Source organism: Equus asinus, chromosome 7 (genome assembly GCF_041296235.1).
Source record: "Equus asinus isolate D_3611 breed Donkey chromosome 7, EquAss-T2T_v2, whole genome shotgun sequence".
NCBI lineage: Eukaryota > Metazoa > Chordata > Mammalia > Perissodactyla > Equidae > Equus > Equus asinus.
This window is the reverse complement of record NC_091796.1, coordinates 55,904,246-55,930,702: the sequence shown is the minus strand read 5'-3', so window position 1 is coordinate 55,930,702 and position 26,457 is coordinate 55,904,246. Positions and strand designations below refer to the sequence as shown.

The window sequence follows — 26,457 nt, the reverse complement described above, 5'->3', positions numbered from 1 at the left end:
GGCAATTAAGTTAAAATGAGGTCATGAGGGTGGGCTCTAACCCAGTAAGAAAAGTGTCCTCATAAGAAGAGATTAGGACATGGAGACACACAGAGCAGAGTCCATGTGAAGACACAGAGAGAAGATGGCCATCTACAAGCCGAGAAAGGCCTCAGGAGAAACCACCCCTGCTGACACCTGGTCTCACACTTCCAGCCTCCAGGACTGTGAGAAATAAATGTCTGTTATTTAAGTCCCCTGGTCTGCAGGACTTTGTTATGGCAGCCTGACCAGACTAATGCAGAGGTCATATGCAACTTTCCTCACAGGTGCTCACAGGACTCCCCGGACGTCCTCTAGTCACCCCCACCTTCTTTTTCTGCAAAGCATCTTGGGAAACAGCCCCTGGAGAAATGCCAGGGCCCTTGCAGGGGTGTTGTGAAAATGTTCATCACGTTGTGAAACTCCTCCTAGGAGGAGAGACTTGTTTTTAGCAATAGTTGGGCTTCTCTTGAACAATTTTTAAACATTTTTTTAAACTTATGGACCCTTAAATGTGTAGATTGAATATCTTTTTAGTCCTAAAGCACCAGGTGAGGGACACGGCACTCATGGAGTAAGTGCGTAGTGAATGAATGAAAAAATAGGCTTTGCTCTGTAATAATCTGATGAGTTTGTCCCTGCCTGGAGCAACAAACATTTAAGGAATGGACTCATTACAAAGACTGTTGCAGTTTGCAAACTTCAAACAGTTTAAATCTCTAAACACAGTAATTTTCATTAACAATGACAGAAATAAGCTTATCAAGAAAAACTGGGCAGTTCCAGACTCTGCCTGGGTGGGTCACCTGGCTGCTGCCCGACTCTCTGAGGCCTCTCTGTAGGAGATAATGTTAAAGGTAAAAGAAATCTGAGGGGAGCTCATAAAATACTAGGAAGATAGCCCAGAAAAAATACGGGCTTCTTCTAACAGGTGCTAAGAGCATCAAGACACAGGGAGCTGACCTCACACTCAGCACCTTCTGCTTTAAAAGGCTGGGTGTCAGGTATTGCTGGGAAGATGGTGGTGTAGGACGACTCTGAACTCACCTCCTCCCACAGACACAACAAATCTACAACTACCTGTGGAACAATCACCTCTGAGAGAGAACTGGAAACTGGATAAAGAGAATCCCCACAACAAGGGACAACACTGACAGGGGTGGAAGAGGCAGAAATACTCCTCTGCTGAGGAAAAAACCATGTTCCAGCCACGGTGCTTCACAGGTAGGAGCAATCTTAAGGTGCAAACCTTTTCCTGGAGGAGTGGGACATCTATGCCACAACAAGCAGCCTTTGAATTCAGCAAAACTGAGATGACTGCCATAACACTTGGCTTTATTGGCTATTAAAACTAACGGAGAATACACACAGAAAAACTACTGAACATAAAAGAAAGAAAAGCCTGCTCTTAAAGGGCCACATGCAGAATTACCCATTCTGGAAACCAACACAAAATCACCAGAAAGAAAGGTGCACAGTCCTTTGGTAAAAGAGACTCACTTGATCAGCTCTGAGTGCATTTCAGGGCGGCAGGAGGTGGCTGGGCCCACTTCCCCAGGGACTGAGACACTGGTGGCAGCCATTACTGTGACCTAGTACAGGTGTGCTGAGACAGATGCTGGCAGGCACCATTGGATTTCTTCCCCTGGTCTGTTAGCACAGGGGTTGGCCCCATCCACTAGAGCACAGATTTAATCCAGCTCAGCTAGGACAGGCAGCTCACCCTAGGGACTGGCTGCACCCACCAGGAAGTGTGCAGGGAACTTGCAGACCCACTTAGGTGGGTATGTAGGACCTCTACAGTGGGGTGAGTGGGTCTGCCTTGGTCAGGTAGGGTGTGTGTGAGGGGTGGGCCTGCACTGGCGGGTTGTGTGGGACCCCTGCAGAAGGGTGAGTGGGTCTGCTTTGGCAGGGTGGGGCATGCATGCAGAACAGGACTGCATTGATGGGGTGTGTGGGCCTGTGGGTGGTGGGGCTTGTTGGCTGCAGCTGACTTGTGCCACTGGCCTTCTCAAATGACACGCAGGATCTGCCCCACATTCCAATGCCTGAAATAACTGTGTGCTGCCACGCCTGGGGCTGGCCCCACTCAGCTGCACTCCTGAGAGAGCTGATAACAGCCTCATAGGCCAGAGGCCTACAGCAATTGTGAGCCCCTGAGCCTAGCAACCAGCCACACTGGGGGCCTACTCACTCAACAGCAAAACAGCAGCATGTGAGTGCTATTAGATCTTGCAGCCAGCTGTGCTTGGGCTCCCCACACCCAATAAAGTGACTAAAGTGACTGTAGAAGCTGCACACAGCTGAGACTTAGAACCAGCTGGCCAGGGGGACAGGCTAGCCCCCAACCCCAGGGCACCTGCAGCAAGAGCAATCCTGTCACAACAGAAGGGCACATATAACCCACACAGGGGACACTCCTGGAACATTTGGAACTGGTGACAAGAGGGAAGCACACTGCTGGGCCCCATAAGGCATCTCTTAGATGAGGCCACCTCTCCAAGACAGGGAGATGTAGCTGACCTACCTACTACATAGATACAAGCACAGAGAAAGAGGCAAAATGAGGAGACAAAGGAATATGTTTCAAACAAAGGAAAAGGACAAATCCTCAGAAAAAGAACTAAATGAAACAGAGATAAACAATCTACCTGATACAGAGTACAAACTAATAGTCATAAGGATGCTCACTGATACTGGGAGAAGAATAGATGAACATAGAACTTCAAAAAAGAATTGGAAAATATAAAAAGGAACCAATCAGAACTGAAGAATACAATAATGGAAATGAAAAATTCACTAGAGAGAATCAACAGCAGAGAAGATGACACAGAAGGAAGGATCACTGAGCTGGATGAAAGACTGGAGGAAATCACCCAAACTGCACAGATAAAAGAACAAAGAATTGAAAAGAATGAGGAGAGTCTAAGGACCTCTGGGACAATCTCAAGCATACTAACTCAAGATTATAGGTGCCCCAGAATGAGAAGAGAGAGACAAAGGAGCAGAGAATCTATTTGAAGAAATAATAGCTAAAAACTTTCTTAACCTAAGGAAGAAAACAGAAATCCAGGTACAGGAAGCAGAGAGAGCACCAAACAAGATGAACCCAAAGAGGCCCACACAAAGACACATTATAATTAAAATGTCAAGAATTAAAGATAAAGAGAGAATCCTAAAAGCCACAAAAGAAAGGCAACAAGTTACACACAAAGGAAACCCCATAAGGCTATCAGCTGACTTCTCAGCAAAACCCTTATAGACTAGGAGGGAGTGGCACAATATATTCAAAGTGCTGAAAGGAAAAAACTTACAGCCAAGAATACTACCTGGCAAGGTTAATATTCACAATGGAAGGAGAAATAAAGAGTTTTCCAGACAAGCAAAACCTAAAGGAGTTTATCATTAATAAACCAACCTTATAAGAAATGTTAAAGGAACTTATTTAAGTGCAAAAGAAAAGGCCACAAATAGGAATAAGAAAATTATCAAAGAAAAAAAAATCACTGATAAAGGCAAATATAACAGTAAAAGTGGTGGATCAATCACCTATAAAGCTAATAGGAAGGTCAAAAGACAAAAGTACTAACATTACCCATTTCCATGATAAGAGATTAAGGGATATATACACACACAGAAAAAAGGTTAAATACGGTATCAAAAACATAAAATGGAGGAGGGGAGTAAAAGAGTAGGGCTTTTAGTAAGAGGTCAAACTTAACAGACCATCAACTTTATATAGATTACTATTTACATAAGTTATTATATATGAACCTCATGGTAATCAGAAACCAGAAACCTATAATAAATACACAAAACATTAAGAGAAAGGAACACAAACATAATACTAAAGAAGAGCATCAAATCACAAGGGAAGAGAGCAAGAGAGGAAGAAAGGAACAGAGAACTACCAAAACACCCAGAAAAAAAGTAACAAAATGGCAATAAGTACATACTTACCCATAGCTACTTTGAATGTCAATGGACTAAATGCTCCAATCAAAAGACATAGGGTGGCTGAATTGATTAAAAAAAAAAAAAAACAAGACCCATATATATGCTGCATACAAGAGACACACTTCAGGCCTGAAGACACTCACAAACTGAAAGTGAAGGGATGGAAAAAGATACTCCATGCAAATGGCAATGAAAAGAAAGCTGGGGTAGCAATACTTATATCAGACAAAATAGACTTTAAAACAAAATCTGTAACAAGAGACAAACAATGGCACTACATAATGATAAAGGAAACAATCCAACAAGAGGATATAAAACTTGTAAATGTCCATGCACCCAACATAGGAGTACCTAAATATATAAAGCAATTAGTAACAGACATAAAAGGAGAAATAGACAGTAACACAATAATAGTGGCGACTTTAACACTCCACTAACATCAATGGATAGACCATCCAAACAGAAGATCAATAAGGAAACACAGGCCTTAAATGACACCATAGACCAGGAGGACTTAGTAGATATATACAGAGTACTCCATCCAAAAACTGCAGAAGATACATTCTTTTTGAATGCACGTGGAACATTCTTCAGGATAGATTACATATTAGGCCACAAAACAAGTCTCAATAAATTTAAGAAGACTGCAATAATACCAAGCATCTTTTATGACCACAATGGTATGAAACTAGAAATCAACTACAAGAAGGAAACTGGAAAAGCCACAAATACATGGAAGTTAAACAAAATGCTGCTGCAAAACTATTGGATCACTGAAGAAATCAAAGGAGAAGTAAAAACATACCTGGAGACAAATGAAAATGAAAATATGACATTCCAAAATTTATGGGATACAGCAAAAGCAGTTCTAAGAGGGACGTTTACAGCAGTTCAGGCCTACCTCAACTAACAAGAAAAATCTCAAATAAACAATCTAACTGTGCACCTAAAGGAACTAGAAAAAGAAGAACAAACAAAGCCCAAAATCAGTAGAAGGAAGGGAATAATGAACATTAGAGTAGAAATAAATGAAATAGAGACTAAAAAAACAACAGAAAAAATCAATGAAACCAAGAGCTGGTTCTCCGAAAAGAAAATAAAATTGACAAACCTTTAGCTAGACTCACCGAGAAAAAAAGAGAGAAGGCTCAAATAAATAAAACCAGAAACAAAAGAGGAGAAATTACAATGGATGACTCAGAGATTCAAAGGATTATAAGAGAATACTACAAAAATACTATATGCCAACAAATTGGATAATCTAGAAGAAACAGATAAATTCTTAGAATCATACAACCTACCAAAACTGAATCAAGAAGAAATAGAGAATCTGAATAGACCAGTCACCAGTAAGGAGATCGAAACAGTAATCAAAAGCCTCCCAAAACACAAAAGTCCAGAACCAGACAGCTTCCCTGGTGAATTCTACAAAACATTCAAAGAAGATGTAATACCTATCCTTCTCAAACTCTTCCAAAAAATTGAAGAGGCGGGGAAGCTTCCTCACTCATTCCATGAGGCCAGCATTACCCTGATATCAAAACAGACAGGGACAACGGAAAAAAAGAAAATTACAGGCCAGTATCACTAATGAACATCAATGTAAAAATCCTAGCAAAATACTAGCAAATCGAATACAACAATTCATTAAAAAGATCATACACCATGATCAAGTGGGTTTCATTCCAGGGATGCAGGGATAGTTCAACATCTGCAAATCAATCAATGTGATACACCACATTAACAAAATGAAGAATAAAAATCACACGATCATCTCAATAGATGCATAGAAAGCATTTGACAAGATACAGCATCCATTTATGATAAAAACTCTGAATAAAATGGGTATAGAAGGAAAGTACCTCAACATAATAAAGGCCATATATGACAAAGCCACAGCTATTATCATTCTCAATGGAGAAAAACTGAAAGCTACCCCTCTAAGAACAGGAACCAGACAAGGATGCTCACTCTCACCACTCTTATTTAACATAGTATTGGAAGTCCTAGCCAGAGCAATAGAGCAAGAAAAATAAATAAAAGGGACCCAACTTGGAAAGGAAGAAGTAAAACTGTCACTATTTGCAGATGATATGATTTTATATGTAGAAAACTCTAAAGAATCCACCAAAAAACTATTAGAAATAATGAAAGCAGAAAAGTTACAGAATACAAAATCAACATACAAAAATCATTTGTGTTTCTATATACTAACAACAAAGTAACAGAAAGAGAAATTAAGAATACAATCCTAGGGCTGGCCCAGTGGTGTAGTGGTTAAGTTTACATGGTCCACTTCGGCGGGTCAGGGTTAGTGGGTTTGGATCCTGGATGTGGAACTACACACTGCTCATCAAGCCATGCTGTGGTGGTGTCCTACATACAAAATAGAGGAAGACTGGCACAGATGTTAGCTCAGGGCCAATCTTCTTCACCAAAAAAAGAAAAAAAATACAACCCCATTTACAACTGCAACAAAAAGAATAAAAAACTAGGAATAAATTTAACCAAAGAGATGAAAGACCTGTACATTGAAAACTATAAAACGTTGTTGAAATAAATTGAAGAAGACACAAAGAAACAGAAAGATATTCTACACTCATGGATTGGAAGAATTAACAGTTAAAATGTCCATACTTCCTAAAGCAATCTACAGATTCAATGCAATTCCTATCAAAGTCCCAATGACATTTTTCACAGAAATAGAACAAAGAATCTGAAAATTTATATGGAACGATGAAAGACCCCAAATAGCCAAAGCAATACTGAGAAAAAAGAATAAAGTTGGAGGTATCACATTCCCTGATTTCAAAATATACTACAAAACTATAGTAATCAAAACAGCATGGTACTGGCACAAAAACAGACACACAGATCAATGGAACAGAACTGAGAGCCCAGAAATAAAACGACACATCTATGGTCAGTTAATTTTTGACAAGGGAGCTAAGAACATACAATGGAGAAAGGAAAGTCTCTTCAATAAATGGAGTTGGGAAAACAGGACAGCCACATGTAAAAGAATGAAGGTAGACCATTATCTTACACTATACAGAAAAATTAACTCAAAATGGACTAAAGATTTGAATGTAAGACCTGAAGCCATAAAACTTCTGGAAGAAAACATAGGCAGTATGCTCTTCAATGTTGGTCTTTGCAGCATCTTTTTGAATACCACGTTTCACCAGGCAAGGGAAACAAAAGAAAAATAAACAAATGGGATTAAATGACACTAAAAAGCTTCCGCAGAGCAAAGGAAACCACCAACAGAAAGAAAGTACAACCTAACAATTGGGTAAAGATATTTGCAAACCATATCTCTGACAAGGGGTTAATATACCAAAATATATAATGAACTCATACATCTCAACAACAAAGAAACAAACAACCCAATTAAAAAATTGGCAAAAGAACTTAACAGACATTTTTCCAAAGAAGATATACAGATGGCCAACTGGCACACAAAAAGATGTTAAACGTCACTAATTATTAGGGAAATGCAAATCAAAACTACAATGAGATATCACCTCACTCCCGTCAGATTGGCTATAATTACTAAGACAAGAAATAACAAGCGTTGGGGAGGTTGTGGAGAAAAGGGAACCCTCATACACTGCTGGTGGGAGTGCAAACTGGTGCAGCCACTGTGGAAAACAGTATGGCAATTTCTCAAAAAATTAAGAATAGAACTGCCATACGATCCAGCTATTCTGCTGCTGGATATTTATCCAAAGAACTTGAAAACACAAATGTGTAAAGATACACACACCCCTATGTTCACACAGCACTATTCACAACAGCCAAGACTTGGAAGCAACCTAAGTGCCCACCAATGGATGAATGGATAAAGAAGACATGATATATATATATATACACAATGGAATACTACTCAGATATAAAAAAAGGATGAAATCTTGCCATTTGCAACAACATGGATGGACCTTGAGGGTATTATGCTAAGCGAAATAAGTCAGAGGGAGAAAGTCAAATACCGTATGATCTCACTCATAAGTAGACGATAAAAACAACAACAGACAAACACACAGACACAGAGATTAGATTGGTGGTTATCAGAGGGGAAGGGCGAAGGAGCAGGGCTCAAGGGGTGACTGGGCACGTGTGTGATGGTTGATAGTTAGTCTTTGGGTGGTGAACGTGATGCAGTCCACACAGAAATTGAATACAGTGATATACATCTGACATTTGTATAATGTTATAAACCAATGTTACCTCAACAAAAATAAACAGATAAATAAATAAACAAATAAATAAATGGAAAAAGAAACCAAAGAATTTACTTGAAGGTCACAATGCAAAAAACAAAACAAACGGTTGGGTGTCACTGGTCCTGGGGGGGACTCGGGCTCAGGTCTGGGCTGGGGCCTGCAGCTGGTTTCCAGTTTGAGGGACAGGACTGGGTGACGGTAACTGGCGGGACACTGGGGCTGACCACCTGGCCCTCCCTCCTCCTAGCTTCTCTGTTTTAAGGTCCTCCTGCTCTGGAGACAGTCCATGCCTCCCCAACATGGGAAGAAGTGAGCTTGTCTGGGATGAACCTCTGGTGGTCAGCACCCTCCATGGCGACATTTAAGGAGAAGGCCTTTCTCAGAGAGAGGGTCTCACTATGCCCTCTCCCTTCTTGGCCCAAACCCACCTTCACCCTCCTCAAGGCCAGGGCTTACCACCACCTCCTCCTCTCCATCTGTATCGTTCATTCCTCACTCTGCTCTTGGGGCCCTGTATTACCAAAGTTATTGTTTCACCCAAGATTTGCTCCTATCTAGACTAAATACTGATAAATAACCAATTGTGCAACCTGCCCTGGCTGCCTTCTAAATCTGGGGTTACGCATGCCCACCCAAAACTTCTCAGACTGGCCCAGGCAAATTGCACAATAAAGCATGTCCATCAATAACCCCATGGCTTTATTTCCCCGATTTGCAAACTGCGTACCAGCCAGGCTTTGTGCACTGTTGGAGGATAACCGGTTTCTGCCCAAGGTCTGAACGGCGGAGGCACGCCCTTCATTTGGCGGGATGGCGCAGCTCTCTTTCTATTCTTTATCGAAATGCCCGATTTGCACACTTAGTTAACTTCTGGTTCTCACTAGAACAGCATTTTGTGGAACACTTTTTACGATTTTGTATTTTATGGTCTTGCAAGATGCTCCTCGTAAAAGGGAGCCCTTGATTTACCACAAGCTCATCTCCCTCACCGAAGAGGTTCGCAGTGCGCAGCCGCAGAGAGAGGTCCCGAGGGGTCTGGAGACAGGGACCCTCTCACTTTCTCTGCACAGCATTTCCCAGGGTTATTCACTGCAGAGCCCTTCCCCGGTGCCACCTGCCAACTTCCTGGGAACTCTTGTTCCTCAGAACTCACTTTGGGGATGTGATTTCTTATCCTTGTTACTTTCTACCTCAATGTAGGATTCAAGAGGCAATCCAAGGGGGTGTGGCGGGAAGAGGGTGGAGAAAGGGGTTCCTGAGGATGGGATCCCACCGAAGCGCCTGGCCCTCCCTCTGCAGACTGGGCTAAGATCCCCACTTCTCCAGAAGCAGAGTCTACACACGCCAAGAGGTGTCTGGGTACAACCCGGAACACGCCGTAGGGTATGTCTTGGCATCTACTAGTTTCAAGCTAGGAAAACTTGAACACATGGTCGTTATTCAAAAGAAAAAAATACAGACAGACAGATAGATAAAGCAAATGTGGCAAAATTATACCAATTGGCCCATTTTGGTGAAGAGTACATTGTATGATTCTTTCACTTTTTACGTAAGTTTAAAATTATCTCAAAATAAGGAAAAAAACATAAAAAAGGAACTGTCTGGATTTGAGCTGGTCCACCTTAACGTGAACCGTTAGCCTCTGATGTTGAATGGAGGAAGAGTTACCCCTGGGGAGGGTGCTGGTGTTTCAGACTCTGCGGAAGGACTCTTTCCTTCTTAAAAAGTACAAGTAAACAGGGTCCCGTTCCCCTGAGCCTTGGTCCTGGGGGCCTGTGCACACGGGCAAGAGCACAGCGCTGCCTGTCTCTGCTTGGAAACCGTGTGGCCCGAGGTGAGAAGTCCAACCTCGCGGAACCTCAGGGTGCTCAGCTTGGGAGAGGAAGCAACGATGCCTTCTCTTGTCTCTTATCATTTTAAGGGAGATGAAATGAGATTCTGAAAGGGTACGTCATTTGCAAATTGCAAAGAACAACGCTAACTCTAAGTTGGTAGGAGAACAAAAGTTAATAAAATCGCTTACCAAGAACAGATCCCGGATAAAGAACTTCGCTCTTGTCACTTTGGGATCTTCTCCCGCATCTGGTGTTGCTGTAGAAATTACAAGTGGAATTTCATTTAAGTGACGTGAAACAAAGATATAACTCTATGGAAAATATAGAGGGAATCCCAAAGTTGGACTGCTGTACACTCAGCATTGAAACACACAGATGGCAAGGCAAAAAGCTAAAATGGAACTTTCATTCCCCCCTTCTCCCAAGTCATTTTAATTTTAACTGTTATAGCTCTGATGAAACTGTTTTTTGGTGGTGTAGGGGGATAACTTCCACTCAAATAAAATGAAAGCATCTCAGTGAACACTGCCCATCAGCATACTGGCTTCACCTTCAGAGCCCTCCCAAGGAGAGAGGACTCGGCAGCCCCCAGGAGCTGGGTGCCAGGCCCATGGCGGTGGTTTCAGGAGTAGCTGTGCTCATCTGGGCTGTGTTCTCATTCCATCAGCCTTGTTCCTGGGGAGAACCCCTCCTCCCTGCCCCTCCCACAGACTCAGGCATTTGCAGCCCCTAACTGAAATCAACCATAGTGACTATTCTGACCCTAGCCCTTTCTGAGTCTTCCTCCCACATAGATTCTAAGTTCACGGGATCATTCAATATTTTCTGTGATTCCAAGAAATCTATTTTCCTAAAATCTAGGCTCCAACTCTTCCTTCTCTGTTGCCACTACTGTGACTACATCATCATGCATGTGCAGCAGGAGATGGGGAGCCAGCGCTGAGTCAGGCCTGACCTGGAGACCCACCATGCTCAGCCTAGGGCAGGAGCCTGGTGTGCAGAGGGGAGAGAGGAGAAGCAGGGGGAGGAGTGGGGCCGGGGAGCAGCACAGCAGCCACTGAGCGTCTGGGGGAGGGGCAGAATCCACTGAGGGTGGGGAGAACACAGGATCCACTAAGTGTGGGAGGGGGAGCACAGGACCCACCAATGAGGGCAGCACAATATCCACTGAGAGGAGCGGGGAGGACAGCTTTTAGTATTTCCTGGCCAGGCTAGGTTTGGCCTCAACTTGTGGTGAGATGAAGCCAACACTGGTAGGGATCATAAGCAGAGTTATGGTTGTGTTTCAGAAAGATGACTTTGGCAGAAGTTCAGAGAATGTTCCGGAAAGCTGAGTGACCAGAATCAGGGAGCCTGGGCAGGAAGATACATTGACCAGAACTACAGCTGAGATGAGGGAAAGGAGGGCCAAGACCAAGGCCGTGAGGAGGGAAAGAAAGAGGAGCACGTCATAGTGGGCATTTTGGAGGTAAGCTCCGCTGAGCTTGAGTATTGACGGGTGTGAGGGGATGGCGGGGACTGGCTACTGGGAAAGTTAAAGACGACCCGGCTTGCTGAGAGACTGGTAATCCAGCAACAGAGAGGGCAACACAAGCGGTGCGCTGACGATTTCCCTTAGGCGGGCGGCACACTATCTACAGCCTTGGAAAGGATACCACCAGGCTGGCTGAGGTTAGTGCGAGATGATGAAGAATTTTCTCAACTTCCTAACCCAAGTTTCTAGGGAAGTCCCTTTCACTCTGCTTTATCTAGTTTGGGATTTGGATTTTGAGAAGCGGTGTTACTTTGCTGTAAACAAATCCCTCCCACAAGACTCCTGTGGCCCAGCGCATGCTCAGAACGGAAGAGCGGCAGTGGGAAACGGGATTACCAACTCTTCGGGTTTGCCCGGGACAGGAATTCTGGCTCTAGCACTGCAAGTCCCACATCCTGGCAACCCCCCCCAGTCTCTGGGGGCCTGGGATGGCTGGTCAGTCTGACAGAAATCCCCAGTGTTGCGGCCAAAGCCATCGCTGGAGATGAGATGGAAATATGGCAGCTGAAAGTGTGGGCTCAGGGCTGAAAGGTTCCAAGATTGCCTTCCTTCTCAGGTTCCATCTGAGCGAGCTTGAACACGTGACTTTGCCTTTCTCAGCCTCACTTTCCACAGGAAAACATGAGACTAACGGAACCTCCCACATAGGTTACTGTGGGGGTCCAGTTTGAGGGCAGCTGTAAAGGGCTGACACGGGCCCAGTCCACAACAGACCCAACCAAGCCACCAAGAGGCAGAACTCACCCAGCAAATGACATATGCACACCCAAAACTGCCCTTTCTCCTGCAGCACAGTTTGCACAGAAAGTCAAACTGAAATGTCTATAAATGGAATCCTAAATGGACATTTTAATACTCTAGTACTTGAGGATGGGGCAGTAGCCAAGAGAATTGATTTAAATTAATTAAATTTCCAAGATTCATCAGAACTGTTTGAATTATAGTTATAGGGCTAGTGAAAGAAGAATTCTTTCCCTTCTTTGGGAGAAATTTGTTTTAAAATCTTACCATCTTCAGGAACAGTATAATTTGCATACTCTGGGAAATAATCTTCAATTTTTGATTTCCCTGCCAAGACTTTTTCTGCCAGCATATCCTGTTTGTTCAAGAACAAGATGATAGAAATGGTCCGTAACCACCTGAAAAGAAGGAAACACAAATGTCACATCCACTAGTATATGAAAGTACCTCTAGTGTAGGAGTTTTCCACTGAAAAGGACAACACTGCCATCTTCCTGACACTGTGTAAGATTTAGAATTATTTGATAGACCAATATCTTGGTTCCCTCCTCCATCTTCAAGCAAGACATTCTTACAATGACAAACAAGTAAACACAGGAGGCAGGTGATCTGGAGTGCAGTACCTTCTAATTCAACTCCACTGGGGATAGAAATTCACTGGTACCAAAGCCAAGGTTTACTTCTGGAATAGATACACTTGGATTTTTGTGGTGTAGTTTACTAATAAAGGGTCAGAAAACAAGAAGAAGCTAAGGCATTGACAACAACAATAACAAATACTCTTTAGCTAATGGCACAGAATGTAATGCGTGGCTGGCGTGGGTCTTTCTCCTCTGCCTCTGAGCAGGTTGGAGGTTCTCCAGATGTGGAGCAGGATGTTAACCAGATCTCGCTCCAGCTCACCGCACTGGACAAGCTGAAGGGAGGGGCTCAGCGACGGCGAGGGTGAAGGAAGGAGCGTTCTCTCTGTGTTTCATTAAATAGACACTGGGAACTGGCTTAAGACAGCGCAGGCGTGCTGATCGGCAAAGCTTTCGGACATTCTATTACTTCAAAGGAATCAGCTGATGATTAGCGTGCAGGACTAGATGAATCAGAAACACAATCCATTTTCCTCCCAAATGGAAACAGCCTTACTGTTTCTAAACTGTAGTTATAAAACACATAATCCTTCTAAAAATGAATCTGTAATTATAGAAAGATACATAGAAAAAAATCAAATTGCACCCAGAGACATTCACTATTAGAATTTTTTAAAAATCAACTATCTCTAACAACTCTTTTCTTTTTTTTGCAGGGACAGATTCGACCTGAGCGAACATCTGTTGCCAATCTTCCTCTTTTTTTTCTTCCTCCCCAAAGCCCCAGTACCTAGTTGTATATCTTAACTGTAAGTCCTTCTAGTTCTTCTGTGTGAGCCACTGACACATCATGGCAACTGACAGACGGGTGGTGTGGTTCTGCACCCAGGCAACGAACCAGGGCTGCTGAAGCAGTAAGAGCGCCAAACTTTAACCACTAGGCCATCAGGCTGGCTCTAGAATTTTTATGTTTTTACTTCCAGGCTTTGTTTTTCTATCCTCACAGATATTTATAAAACTAAGATCATGCTGTTTTTAAATCTGCTTTTTCATTTAACAATATTGCAGTCATTGTCCCATGTGACTGTATATATATTTGTGAGTGTGTGTGTACACACACATATAAATATGTATATATTTATACATATATAAAATACACTTTTTTTCTTTTTTGAGGAAGATCAGCCCTGAGCTAACATCTGCTGCCAATCCTCCTCTTTTTGCTGAGGAAGACTGGCCCTGAGCTAACATCCATGCCCATCTTCTTCTACTTTATACATGGGATGCCTGTCACAGCATGGCTTGCCAAGTGGTGCATAGGTCCGCACCTGGGATCTGAACCAGTGAACTCCAGGCCACCGAAGCAGAGCGTGCAAACTTAATGCTGCGCCACCAGCCTGGCCCCTACGTAGACATTTTTAATGACTCCAAAGTACTCTTTTGTATACCCACTATTTCCTGACATGCTTTTTTCCCCCTTAACTGTTTAATACTATAAAACTGAGAAGAGTTGTTGCACACTTGATAGAGAAATACTTTTCTGATAATCCAAACCTTTTGCGAGGTCAACTTACATTTCCTGTCCTCCTTGGTGATACTTCCCCCTAAATATTTCAGAAGAAACTTTGATTTTTAGCTCTGTCTAAATGTATTGTGTGTGTGTTTGCTGGCCGCTCCTTTCTAAAACCACCCCCTCCACCCTCCGCAACACCGGCAGTCTCAGACGTGGTTACGCCGTGCTTTTGCGCTGTAAGGACTTTAGAGATCATCCAGTCACTTGTGGATGTTTAAAACTGGTACTTTCTAAATTTTAAAAACCCAAAAAACCAATTTTGAACTACCTTATGCTTTCAAAACAGAGATTTACATTTTCTTGACAAAGCACTATCAGAGCCCCATCAAGGAATGCTCCCACTTTAAGTGTGTGTATACATTAGATCGACCAGAAGAGATGCTTCTCATGGTTTGGATTTATCAGTAAGGAAAGAATGAATATATATGGAGAATAAAAATGGAAGTGAGCTAAGTGGTATTTCTAATGAACGAAAATTTGTATCCAGCGGTGAGACTGACTTTATTATTTGTATAACCTGTTGTTCCAGATGCTCTCGAAAAGGTCCAGGGACTCTCTCAGCCTGTTGGTGTTGTTGTCTTCCCGAATCACCATGTTGTAGCTACTGCAGGCCGCGACGTAGATGATAGCCGTGACGTCTTTGTGGGAGAAAAGAGAAAAAGGGAAGCATGCTAGTTAGACAGACAGTGATTGTGGGGGTATGATAAAGTACACATCCAAGGGCTACTTATTTCCACAGAAATTTTCATTCCATGATTAGAAGAATGACTTAAATAAGCACCGTGCATATAACTGTTTCAGTAATGCACCTGACCAGGGGTCTACCCAAACTAGCAAACGAGGAATGTCAATTTGGGATGCTTAAATTCTTTATTTACGAGATTCATATCTAAGGCAATTTATGGATGATTAATTCAAAGCTACTTAGACATAGCAGCAGGAGCGAGTGTGAGAATTCATCCCCATTTTCTTGAGAGAGCATAGAAGTCACCGTTAAAGCACTGGATCCATTTTCTTCTCTCGTCCCTCTGGCCACCGACATCAAACATGCTGCGGAAGAACAACGGGACGACAGTTCTTAGGAGCTCGTGGAGCCACGCGCACTCCCGAGCCTATGGCGCTGCCCGCTGTGAGCCCTGAGGTTCCGCACCACCTCACCCGGCCTGGGCATCCACACCCAGTTCCTTCTTGGCTTCTTGGGCTCACACCACTCGCCCGCGCTCACCAGGCAGGCTCGGCCCCTCTTCTCAGGGCAGCCTGCGCAGCGCCCTCTGCCCGAGAGGCTTCTCCTGGCTGCATTTTCTCTCCACCTACGCAAATGCCATGAATCTTTCTCACCTGTCAGGCATCTCTGGCTCTCAGATTCCTCCCTTCCCTAAACTTCTTGCATGTACTTTAGGACCACACAGTCTGGATTTACTTATCTGAAAGGGTAGTGATGCACATTCGGGATCCCACTCCCTCCATCTTGGTGCCCGAGGGCCACAGGCTGGGCCTGCTGACCGCACGCCCATCAGGGCCCCAGCAGGCAGCATGGCTTCCTGCCCACACCTCTGCAGCCGGCCGTGCTCTCAACACACTTACTGAAAGTTTACTTTGTCCACTTGGAATCGTGTCTCAAAAATCCCTGATGTCAGAACTCTGCATCTGAGAAGGTCCTGGGAGCAAGAAGAGAGAAGCAAAACAAATGACGTCATTGTTCTCCTTCAGAAGGAAAGCCTGGATGCAACCATAATAATGGAGTTTTTCCAACAGCAATTTCTTCCATTGTATAAGAAACAATAATAATTAAAAACTCAGACAAATGTTCTGTCCCACTCCTCAGAGAAAGTCACAATTAATGTATTGGTTTGACCTTGGAGACTTGAGAGCTGTGCTTTTATTTTCTTTAGGAAGTATTTTTTATCATTCGTGGATGCATCCCACTGACTGTCAGGCATCTGAGAACCAAATCACATGCTGAGTGTTCGGGGCAGAGACACTGCCGCACTCTGCGGCTACCACGGGAGAGCTGCCGGCCATGGCAGTGATCTGGTGACAAACCAAAGGAAGCGTAACTCTGCATTCACAAATCATAGATTTTTTTGGACTGGATGCTGGTTGATTAGATTTTCTCTCTCTTGCCTGCATATTCCTGTTCTCTGTAGGATAATAGATGATGCAGGCCCGAGGGGATGTGAAAGCCGTTCAGTTTTACACAGCTGATGACTCTCGTACATCTGTCAGATGTCAGGGCTGTTTTTTTCTGATCACCAAATCCATTATGATGTTAATTAAGCGGCTGCTCTGCAGTAATTCTGGAAGATGGGAGGCGGTCCTCCCCTCTCAGTCTGAGGAGAAGTGTTCAGGACGGCCCCAAGGGATTGGCTCAAGACTAGGAAGGCTCGATTGCTCTGTCTGATAATCTCAAGCTCTTGGAGTCAGCCTCAGAGAAACTGACTTCGGGGGAGAGAGGAGCTCAGTCCTCCAGGGGAGGCAGAGAAGAGACAGCCTCCAGCAGAGGCCCACGGCCAAGGCCCTCCAGGGCACACAGACACTGGAGAGCATTGCAGAAGCAGTTTCAATGGAGCCCCCCCCAACTTCCTTGGAGTTCACTAGCTCTAGAGGCATCTGGGGGCGCTCCTAAGCGGAGCAGTTCAGGATCACTGAGTCTCTGCAGATACCTGAGGGTGGAAGGTTGCTCTCTGCTACCTAACAAACGTGCAGTGGGGCGCTTTTCTCCAGCTCAACCCAAAGGAGACACTCTGGGTTACACCTGGAGAGTGTGCTTGTGGTCTGTGACCCAGACCGGGGCCAAGAGCAGAATGGGCACAGTTTATGAAGCTGGAGAAGTAAAGGTTTAGTTTTCTGTTGACATCTCCACTAGAAATGGGAATTGCATATTGCTATTCCACAGATAAAATTATTTCAATATTGGCAATTTAGAAATCTAGTAAGTTTCAGAGAGCTAAGTCAGGGGCAAATCACAGGGTGGGGCAAACACACCACGTGCACAGCAGGGACAACACAATTAGCAAACGGTAGTTATTTTAAGGATTTTTCCCTTAATCTACGTGTAAATAACCACCGAACAGCACTGGCAGTTCCTCTAACCTCCCGAGTTTCCGCCGGCCGGGCGCAGGTCTAGCTTCACATACCTGGTCTGTGGGTGTGTAGTCCACCAAACTGACGCTGTCGATTCTTTCCAGGAAGCTGAAAAGAAAGCCAGCACGAGCTCAGAAGGTTCTCTGAGGACTTTCTCCTGGGTTGTGGAGTAGGGCACGGGGACAGTCCACACGCCACGGGAGGACAGGGCAGGGGGAGGCTGAGGGAGGCGCCCACTGTCTCTCCTGAAAGCATCTGCCTGGATAGCACACGGCTCCTCACGGAGCGGCTAGGACTGGATCCTTCTTCCTCTCCCCTCTGCGGCCCCTTCCCTCGTGCCCACGGCCGCAGGTCGGGGTGAGGGGCCGCTCAGAGCTGGGGAAGGGGCAGGGCCTCCTTCCAAGGCCAGGCTAGCAGAAGGCCATGCTGCGACGGCAGTGCAAAAGGAGGGGCGAGGATGTTCCCGGGGCGTGAGAAGTCTGAAGATGATGCAGAAGCGATGTGAGCGTGTCCGCGTGCTAGCGGGAGGGATCCCGCGTGCACACCCGGCCGAGGCCCCGCGTGTTACCGACCAGCGGGAGGGCAGTGCCCGAAGGAGAGGAACCGGCAGGTCCCGCACCGGCCGCAGCCGAAGGCCCCGCAGGCCCCTCTCCCTCCGCGGGGACCGCCCTCACCCCCGCGGGGCCTCCCGCCGCCTGAGCGCCCGCGTCCATCTCCGCGCCAGCCCCGCTTTGTTCTGCATAGCGCTCGCCACGGCCCCGCATGTTTTACATCCATCCATCTGTTTATTATCTGTATCTTCCTCCAAAATGGAAGACCGACAGGGCAGGGCTTTGTCCTGTCGGCCCAGGTATCCCGGACCCAGCGCTGGTGGGCCCTGAACATCTGCCGGATGAACACGCGTCCGCCCCCTCCTCGCCCACAGCCTGGGCAGGTGAGGAGCGCGCCCGAGAGGCTGGGTCACAGCGGCTGCCACACTTGATTGTCAAGACACAGGAAGAGAGGGGCTGGTAAACTAGTGAGGAAGGACCATTTCCGGAGGGAGAGGGGCACAGGGGCTTCCGAATGGAAGGAGGGCATGTGAGGAGAGGGAGGGTCTCAATGGCCCAAGCTCTCCAGGCCTTGGGTGTCCGTGTGGCCAGGGTGAGGTTCTGGGACTGGGGAGGGTGAATGTGACCTAGAGGGACAGCAGCCGACCCCCTGCCTGTCCACCCCTGGATGGTTTGGGTTCCATCACTGGGCAGCTGAAGTGAGCAATGATCCAGCCTTCCTTTAAGCCCGTGTGCTTGTGGGCATTGGGCACAGCACAGAGGAGGTGTCACCCCCTCACCGCCCCCCCCATCTCCACACATCACCAGCCTGCACTGCTGGCCCTTGAGTGGCATTCTGCTCAGGCAGGAGGGAGGCCAAGACACAGGAAGGCTACTTAATTCCCTTGGCCATCTTAACTCTTTCCTACCAGAAAGCTAAAGATAGCCCCAGGTGGCCCGAGATGGTGGCCTGGTGCTGGGGTGACAATTTGGCAGCCCTCCATCCACATGCCCTTGATTTAGCACAAGGCCCAGCTGCTCCAGAACCAAGACCTACCTCAGAGCTACAACAAGGGGCACCTCCACAGCAGGGAAGCCACAAGCAGAATGTAGGAAGGGGCAAGAGCGGAGCTGCTGGTGTTAGGGATGTCCTTTCAGAGACAGGAAGTGGTGGGGCAGCATCAGGAATGAGGTTGTTTCAGCTGGAGGACAGGGCCATCTCACCCAAGGGGAAGGCAGCTGTGGAGGGTGGTGTCTGTGACTGCACTGCCTGCCCTGGGAGTTGTCAAAGAAAGTAAACTGCTCCTGGAGAAGGACTGCAGGGCTATGGCCAGGTGGCAAGGCCACTGAGCAGCCAAAGGGACTCCTACCTGCCTGCAGCCTCTCTGGGCACTACGAGCCCTGGTAGGTGCTGCGGTGTACCAGAAGGTGGGTGAATTGGCCCAGGGCACAGAGCTGGTACCTGAGGAGGAAGAGTTAGGACAGAATGCAAACAACCCTGGAAGTGCCTCCTGGAGGGGCTGCCTGGGAGCTGGAGAATCACGGGAGGCCCCAGGGTCCCGAGGCTCCAGGGAGGGGAGGGCCCTGCCCTGGCCTGAGGCCTGGTTCGAAAACCACAGTGTAGTTTGGCTTAGTCCCTGCTGGCCTTGAATTCAGTGGAGTGGAGAGTGCCTCAGAAGCACACACTGAGTCCTGACCATCTAGCAGGAAAGGAGCAAAAAGACGGGGATGAAGTGAGGGAGGTTTCTGCTCCTGGAAAGGGAGCGCTGGACTGGAGCCCCGACAACCAGGCAGGTCTCCGTGGGGAGGTGAGCTGCTCCTCCCTTTTCCCCGCACCGGGTAGGCTACAATAATTTGATTCAGAAATGCTCTGTCGTCTTGGCAGGGGACATAGAATACTGCACATGTGATACCGAACCCAATCACTTCTGACTGAAAGGGCTGGAAGGAACTGAAAGTTAAACTAAATATGAAGCCTTTGGCTAAGTGAGGGTTTAGGAAGCAATGAATTTCAAACAGGATGCAGATGGGGTGGAGGGAGGTGGGCGAATTTATTCAGATGGTAATTACAAGTATAAGTAGAAACAATGAAATGTGGTTAAAAAAATACATCAGAAGTGTGTGATAGGTGTGATTAAAGACTGCCTTCTGAAGGATGCAGTGGGAGTACCTTCCTGAACACTTATTGTAAAATAAGTGGTTCTGAGATGCCAATGACAAAGGCGAAGATGTCAAGTTCTTTTCCATCCCTAATCTCCAGGATGGGTATTCAAAGTTCCTTCCAGCTCTGATACTTAACCATCTAACTGAGAACTGAGAGGTATCAAGGAACATTTCCAAAAGTATCTTCTTTTGGCACTCTTTTTGGATTGTTACTGATGCTGAATGGTATTCTGAGTTCTTGGATTTCATGCGTGTGCCATGAAAATAAAATGGGAAAATTCCCCTCTGGATGTAAATGTGTCCCCCAGTTCTTTGAAAGACTCTCTAAGGAATAAAGGAATAATGTAAAAATCTATAGCAGTAGATTTCTGTCAGCCTTTTGCCTTAATCTTTGGTTCAGTCAGCATATTTCCTACCATGTTGTAGAAGTACTTCAAATTGGGGCTCCTAAGATATCTAGAGATGACTTTTAAGAGTCTTCCCAATCATACACAGAATTTCACGTGACTACATTTTAAAGGGTTAGTAACACTGTCTTCTTAAATATGCACTGTCTGTTAAGCCAAAAAATTAACCAGATTAAAGAATTTCCCTTGTAGACCATTCATTCACACTAGACACAGAGTTGCAAGACAATACCAAATGACAATTATGAAAAATACCCTCATTATGGACACTATAAAAGAGTAGTTAAAAAGCAATTTACTATTTTTTTTTCATTCTTTCCTGCTACAGCTGAGGATATTCTGTTTGCAGAAGCATTTTTATTCTCATCATTTAGACTCCCCCTTCTGTTTGATATTGGCACAAAATGGCGATTCCTGATTTCTCTCTCATCTGCTGTCTGCAACCCCACTAAAATAAGTCAAAAGTTACTGAGTTGATCATGAACAGGGACAAGGGATCATGAAATGATGAAAACTCTTCGGTTAAGTGCCTTTAAACAGCTGGGTCTGAGAAAATGCACCAACTAAATTTAATTAAAAGGTCATTAAAATTATTTCTTTTGTGTAAAATGTAGCAAGGTGGAACTCTGTCAAGAACTCTTCTCAGTGTGTTATTAAAATTTACTCATGATGCGTATTTACATGATACAATAATGCTATGGAGAAAACTATTACCTATATAGTAACAAAGCCCCAGGCAGTGCCGGGTGCAGCAGGGTCGTGATCCTTGCTACTTGAGAGGTGGTCCTCAGAGCAGCAGAGGCAGCATCTGCAGATCTCAGGAATCAGGATGTACAGCTGAACCATATCCCCTGGTGAAACCGTGACCCACGTGCACATCAAAGTGTGCGATGCACTGTGCCTGGCCTCTCCGTTTTTACTGCCACCACACTCCAGGCTCTGATCTCTCTTCACCTGGACAATAGCATTTCTGATGGCTCACGCTCCTGCTCCTGTCTTTAGGGTAAAGTTCACACTTCTAATCTGGCCTCCAAGCCCTTTACAATTTGTCCGATCTCTTCATCACTCTTTTTGATGGTAAACCCTCCATTCCAGTCAAATCCCCATGTAGCGTTTGGCCTCTCAGACCTTTGTGTAATTCCCACCTTTTTTTCTTTGAAGCCCCAGATTAAAAACCCCACCTCTTCCAAGAAGCCAATTCTAAGCACCACGGACACTGAAATCCTGTTCCCCACGTAGACTTACTGTTTCATGATTTGATTGTCAACTGCTTTGTACAACATGTAGAAATCATTGTACAACATGATTTGATTGTACACTGCTTTATATTGAGATTTACCCTTTTTGAAAGTTGGGGTATAAAATACACAAAGTGTGTAAAGTGCACTAATCCTAAGTGTTCATCTTGATGACCTTTTTACATCTGTATACACTCATGTCCATTTTTCTCTTTATGTGTCTACCTCACTGTACTGAGCACTGTTTAAGGTAGAAGCGTGTCTTTTATTTCTAGAAAGAAGCCCCAGAGAGCCAGCACCCAATATACTTAGTCTAAATCTCTTATTCAGCCATTCTGAATAAACACTGCTGAATTGTTTGTCCTGACACTCTTCAGGAGAGAGGGAGCAGGAGCAAACGTTTCACTTTGGAGAAATGCTATGAAGGAAAAGTTACAGTGCTTCTGAGGATACACAATGGGTCTCCGGCCCAGGGCTCACTGCATCCACTTTACCCACCGTGTCCATTGTCATTAGAGAGCTCTCGGGACGATCACGAGTGACAGCACCCAAGGGAGGTGTGCATTCATGCCGACACACTACCAGGAGCCAGCTGAGCTGGGCACCACCCCAGGCCCAGTAACTGTGACCGAGACGGACCTTGTCTGGTCCTGCTTCATACGGAACTTACCACCTAGTGGTAGGAAAACGAATCTAGGCAAACTAGACAGACATTTTCCTAATTCCAGTCAGTTGATTAAAAGAAAAAAAAAATTACGACGGCCTGCTCACCAATCTGTTTAATGTCCACTGACTTGTAGCTTTTTTGCCCTTAGTACCAAAGGTCTTGAGCTTTGGATTTCAGCTACAGACGCCTCCAAAAGGGTGCTGTGCGTATTGCAGAGGAATCTGGAACACAAGGTCCCTCACTGCTGCTTTACAATGTGAGACTGTCTGGCTGACTCTAAGACTATGTTCAGCTAATAAGGTTATCAGACTGCTGTTTATTTTAGGTGGCTCTTTCCTACATCAAAGACAGCAGGGCAGGCACGTGGGGTCCAAGCCTATAGCATACCTTTGTCTAAAAGGCACACACGTGCGTTAACAATCCTTCAGGAACAAACAGGTTGTTAGAAAGTTCTCCAATAGTGCACTTATCATCTGATCTGAAATAAAATAACAATCCTTAAAATAAACTAAAAGTTTATTCTAAATCTGTTAGAAATGGTATATTTGAAGGCAGAAAAACAAAAACGAGAAATAAGAGTAAAAGTTGTACTGGTAGTTGCATGAAAATTAACTATTTCCTTGGTATATTTGAATTGGATCCTTTTGTAAATTATATCTATCTTTAGCCCAGGGAAGCTTCAATGTGAGGAAGAATCTTGTTGCCATGAAGAAACTATTACAGTAAAGAAGTAATAGTTAGGGCTTCTAGAAACATATATGAAAATTCCACGCTAACCAAACCGAAATTCAGGTGGTTAAGGGTGAGTTTGGGAAAATATCATGCCTTCTGAACCAAGTCTACCTCTGAATTCTTTTGCTTAAATAGCTTTTTAAACAGGATGCACACTCATAGGCAGTGACATGCAGTTTAAAATGATTTATTTGACAAACTTCTGTGGTTTACATTTCAGCATTTCATCAACTGCAAAAATGAGGAAATAATTCATGGGCCTGGTATGCTTTTGAAAATAATATTTTATGGTTCATAAAAATGTACATTCATATTGTTTGAAATCAACATATTTTAAGAAAGTTCAAGCATTGTTTAATCTCACAAAATATATTATTTTGTTGGGAATATTTGCACTATAAAAGGATCTTCAATTTACCAAAGGATTCAACACTAAGCTATTTTTTAAGTTGCAATTATTTTTTCCAGTCTAAAGAGGGGTTACAAATCATGCTGCACTCACACACAGCTGCCTCTGTACAGCCATGCAGATGAGAGGGGCGAGTTCTACAAAGATGCAGGGCAGAGAACTGACAGTGTCCCTTAGAGAAGACTTCAGAACAACATCCAGTCAGATGTAAAGACACTTAAATATGAGGATCAGTCCTCATCTGCATACACTTGTTCACTTTTATTTATTTTAAACACACTCATTCACACTGGAAAACATAATAGTGAAGACTTGGTTATCAATCTTTCAAAGGGCTTAGAAGAGTCCCTATAATTATTTTCTGAAACACCGGAATTCTCTTATGGAGAAATCTTCCAGTGAAGGAAAGGGGGAATTTAAAATATCCTTAAATATTTAACTTATACTAATATAACTGCCAAGACAAAAGCAAGTCCCTGTTCTCCATGTTTTCAGGCTATGAGAAAGTGATGGCTACAGGCTTTACTTTTCAGCCAGAGAATATACACTGCCACTCCAGAAAGATGGAAGGCAGCACAGCTGGGCTCTAGCTTTAGAGGGCCAAGCCTGCTGTCCAATCCTGCATCTTTTCCGTTTTCCCAGACTTCCAGCTGGCTGCGTGTATGTTTAAGTCATTTGCATGGCTAGGTAAAACATTCCACCATATATCTCCAAGCCTTTTAAAGAGTTGTTGCTTTAAGACAAAATAATAAATGCAAATAATCAGAACTTAAAATGTGGTTCTAATTTCATTTCTATTTTTGTTAAAATAAAAACAAAACCTACAACACACAGTCCTGGATTTTCTCAAATCAATCAACAGTTCTTTGGCAATGTTAAGAGTGAGTGATATGACTGCTGTGCTAATTAACATACTTTACAAGAAATCTAATTAAAGTATTGAAATAGGAAAATGACTAGAAATGTGTTAGAGAAGTTCATTTGAAGAAACTGTCGTGTTAAATCTTTTAAGTGTTTTTAAAAACTCTTTAGTAAGTAAAAAGATAAATGAACAATTTTTTCTTATAATAAATGGAAGTTACGTGGCATTTTTTCCAGTTATAAGACAACTACAATGGGAAAAATTTATAGAACATAAATAGTAAAAGAGTATTATGCAAGACTGTCCTAAGGTAATTTTAGTGTTAAGTTAGGAAAACAGGTTAATAGTCAACTGTAGTCTTGATTTGACGGCAAAAAACAAAGGATACAGAAACAGCACAGTCCATTAAATAAGTTGAATTGAGGCACTGACAGCTCTGTAATCAACCCAATCATTCTCTCTTTAATTTTTATGTGCCACCTGTCGATTCTAGATAGTATCAATTACACTAAATTTTAAAAAATAACCAATTTTGATAATTTGGGCAGAAAACTGAATACACAGGAACGAGAGTTTTGACGAAATTTTGGAGAAAGATTTACATACACCAAATTAACTACTACTGTTAAAAGGCCGCTATAATAACAGACATCATTACAAGCTATAGAAAACTTTAAAATGCAGTTAAGAGTGGAGAAAGCCTGGAATTTCCTAATGTATCCGGAGAGCACTGAAAACCCATGGGTAAAAGCATTTTAAGTAAAGAGCATTTCAGCATTCTGGCACGTTCAGAGTTTCTAGTGTATAGTATCTTTCTAATATACAGAGAGCATTTCAAAAGGTGGCTACGGCCAGGAAACCTCAGAGTGGGTTCTGTGTCACACTTGATCCCGCAGGCGGGCCAGTCTCTGGGATAGTTCATCCTGCTCGGCTGAAGCCACGCTCGTAGCCACGGAGCCGGTCTGCCCCTGCGGCAGCTCCATGTTGAGGTCTAGGCCGGCCTCGTCTGCCATTTCCTGGAGCAGCATATCCACTTGGTTCTGGGGAGTGGTCAGCGTCGTCGTGCTGCTCATCGTGTCTTCCATTTGCTGCGTCTGGACATCCAGCGTCTCAAACTGGTGCTCGAATTTGTCCATTAAGGCAGAGATCTTCTCCAGATTCATGGTCTTCAGCGTCGCATCCATCGACTTAACCACACCGGCCATCGACTTGGTCACCTTGCCCATCGTCACCGCCGTCTGGACTCTGGCAGCCACAGCATCAACCCGCGCACTCATTCTCAAGAAATTCACCGCCTGGTTCTTCTGGCGAATGGCATTTTCGGCGTGAATCCTCGCAACTTCCATGTTGCCCTTCTGAATGGCCTTTTTAATTTTGGCCTTTTCGGCCTTTTCCTCCTTGTCGCATTTTTTGGCACTCCTGCTCAGTTCTTTGGCCGCGAACTTCAGGTTGAACAGGTGTTTCTCCATGTTGGACATAGTCGGACGGCTCTTTGGGGGTCGGCGGCCCGGGCCGAGAGGCGCGCAGAAGGGAAAGAGAAAGAGAGAGGTCCGCTCCTGGCCGCCGCTCCTTTGTTTTGGTGCTACTTCCTGTTTCTACCTGCGCGGCGCAGACGATGACGTTAAGTCAGGCGCCGAGGGGCGGGGCCCGCGGGCCGGACGTCGCCGGGGACGCCCGAGGGGCGGGGCTCGGGCCGGACCGCGCAGAGCTGGACCCGCCTCGCTGAATGCCGCGCAGCCGAGCAGGGCGCTCGCTCGCTCTCTACACCGAGGTCCACCCGGTTTTAAAAGTATTTAAGCGTTAGTAAATTCACGAAAATTAGTGTCCGCACACCCTTCTTAGGAATATACCTACTGAAGTGGACGGGCTATGTTTAGAGCTACACGTAAGAAATACC

General features: G+C 44.7%; 2 protein-coding genes across 7 annotated transcripts in view; both read right to left on the bottom strand.

Annotated features, from left to right (window-relative positions):
- GNAL (G protein subunit alpha L) overlaps positions 1-26,457 on the bottom strand; it is a 147,659-nt gene that overhangs the window by 4,927 nt on the left and 116,275 nt on the right. For all 6 annotated transcript variants that reach the window (XM_014829083.3, XM_070513464.1, XM_044773504.2 and 3 more), the window contains 6 exons: positions 17,606-17,660; positions 16,053-16,126; positions 15,460-15,518; positions 14,986-15,106; positions 12,582-12,712; positions 10,228-10,295 (listed from right to left, as the gene is read on the bottom strand). In XM_014829083.3, the coding sequence (XP_014684569.2) occupies positions 10,228-10,295; positions 12,582-12,712; positions 14,986-15,106; positions 15,460-15,518; positions 16,053-16,126; positions 17,606-17,660 (508 nt within the window). The remainder of the gene's footprint in view (positions 1-10,227; positions 10,296-12,581; positions 12,713-14,985; positions 15,107-15,459; positions 15,519-16,052; positions 16,127-17,605; positions 17,661-26,457) is intronic.
- Positions 23,461-26,186, bottom strand: CHMP1B (charged multivesicular body protein 1B). The gene has a single exon (XM_014829084.2). The coding sequence runs from the start codon at positions 26,036-26,038 to the stop codon at positions 25,439-25,441; it is 600 nt and encodes a 199-aa protein (XP_014684570.1). The 5' UTR covers positions 26,039-26,186; the 3' UTR covers positions 23,461-25,438.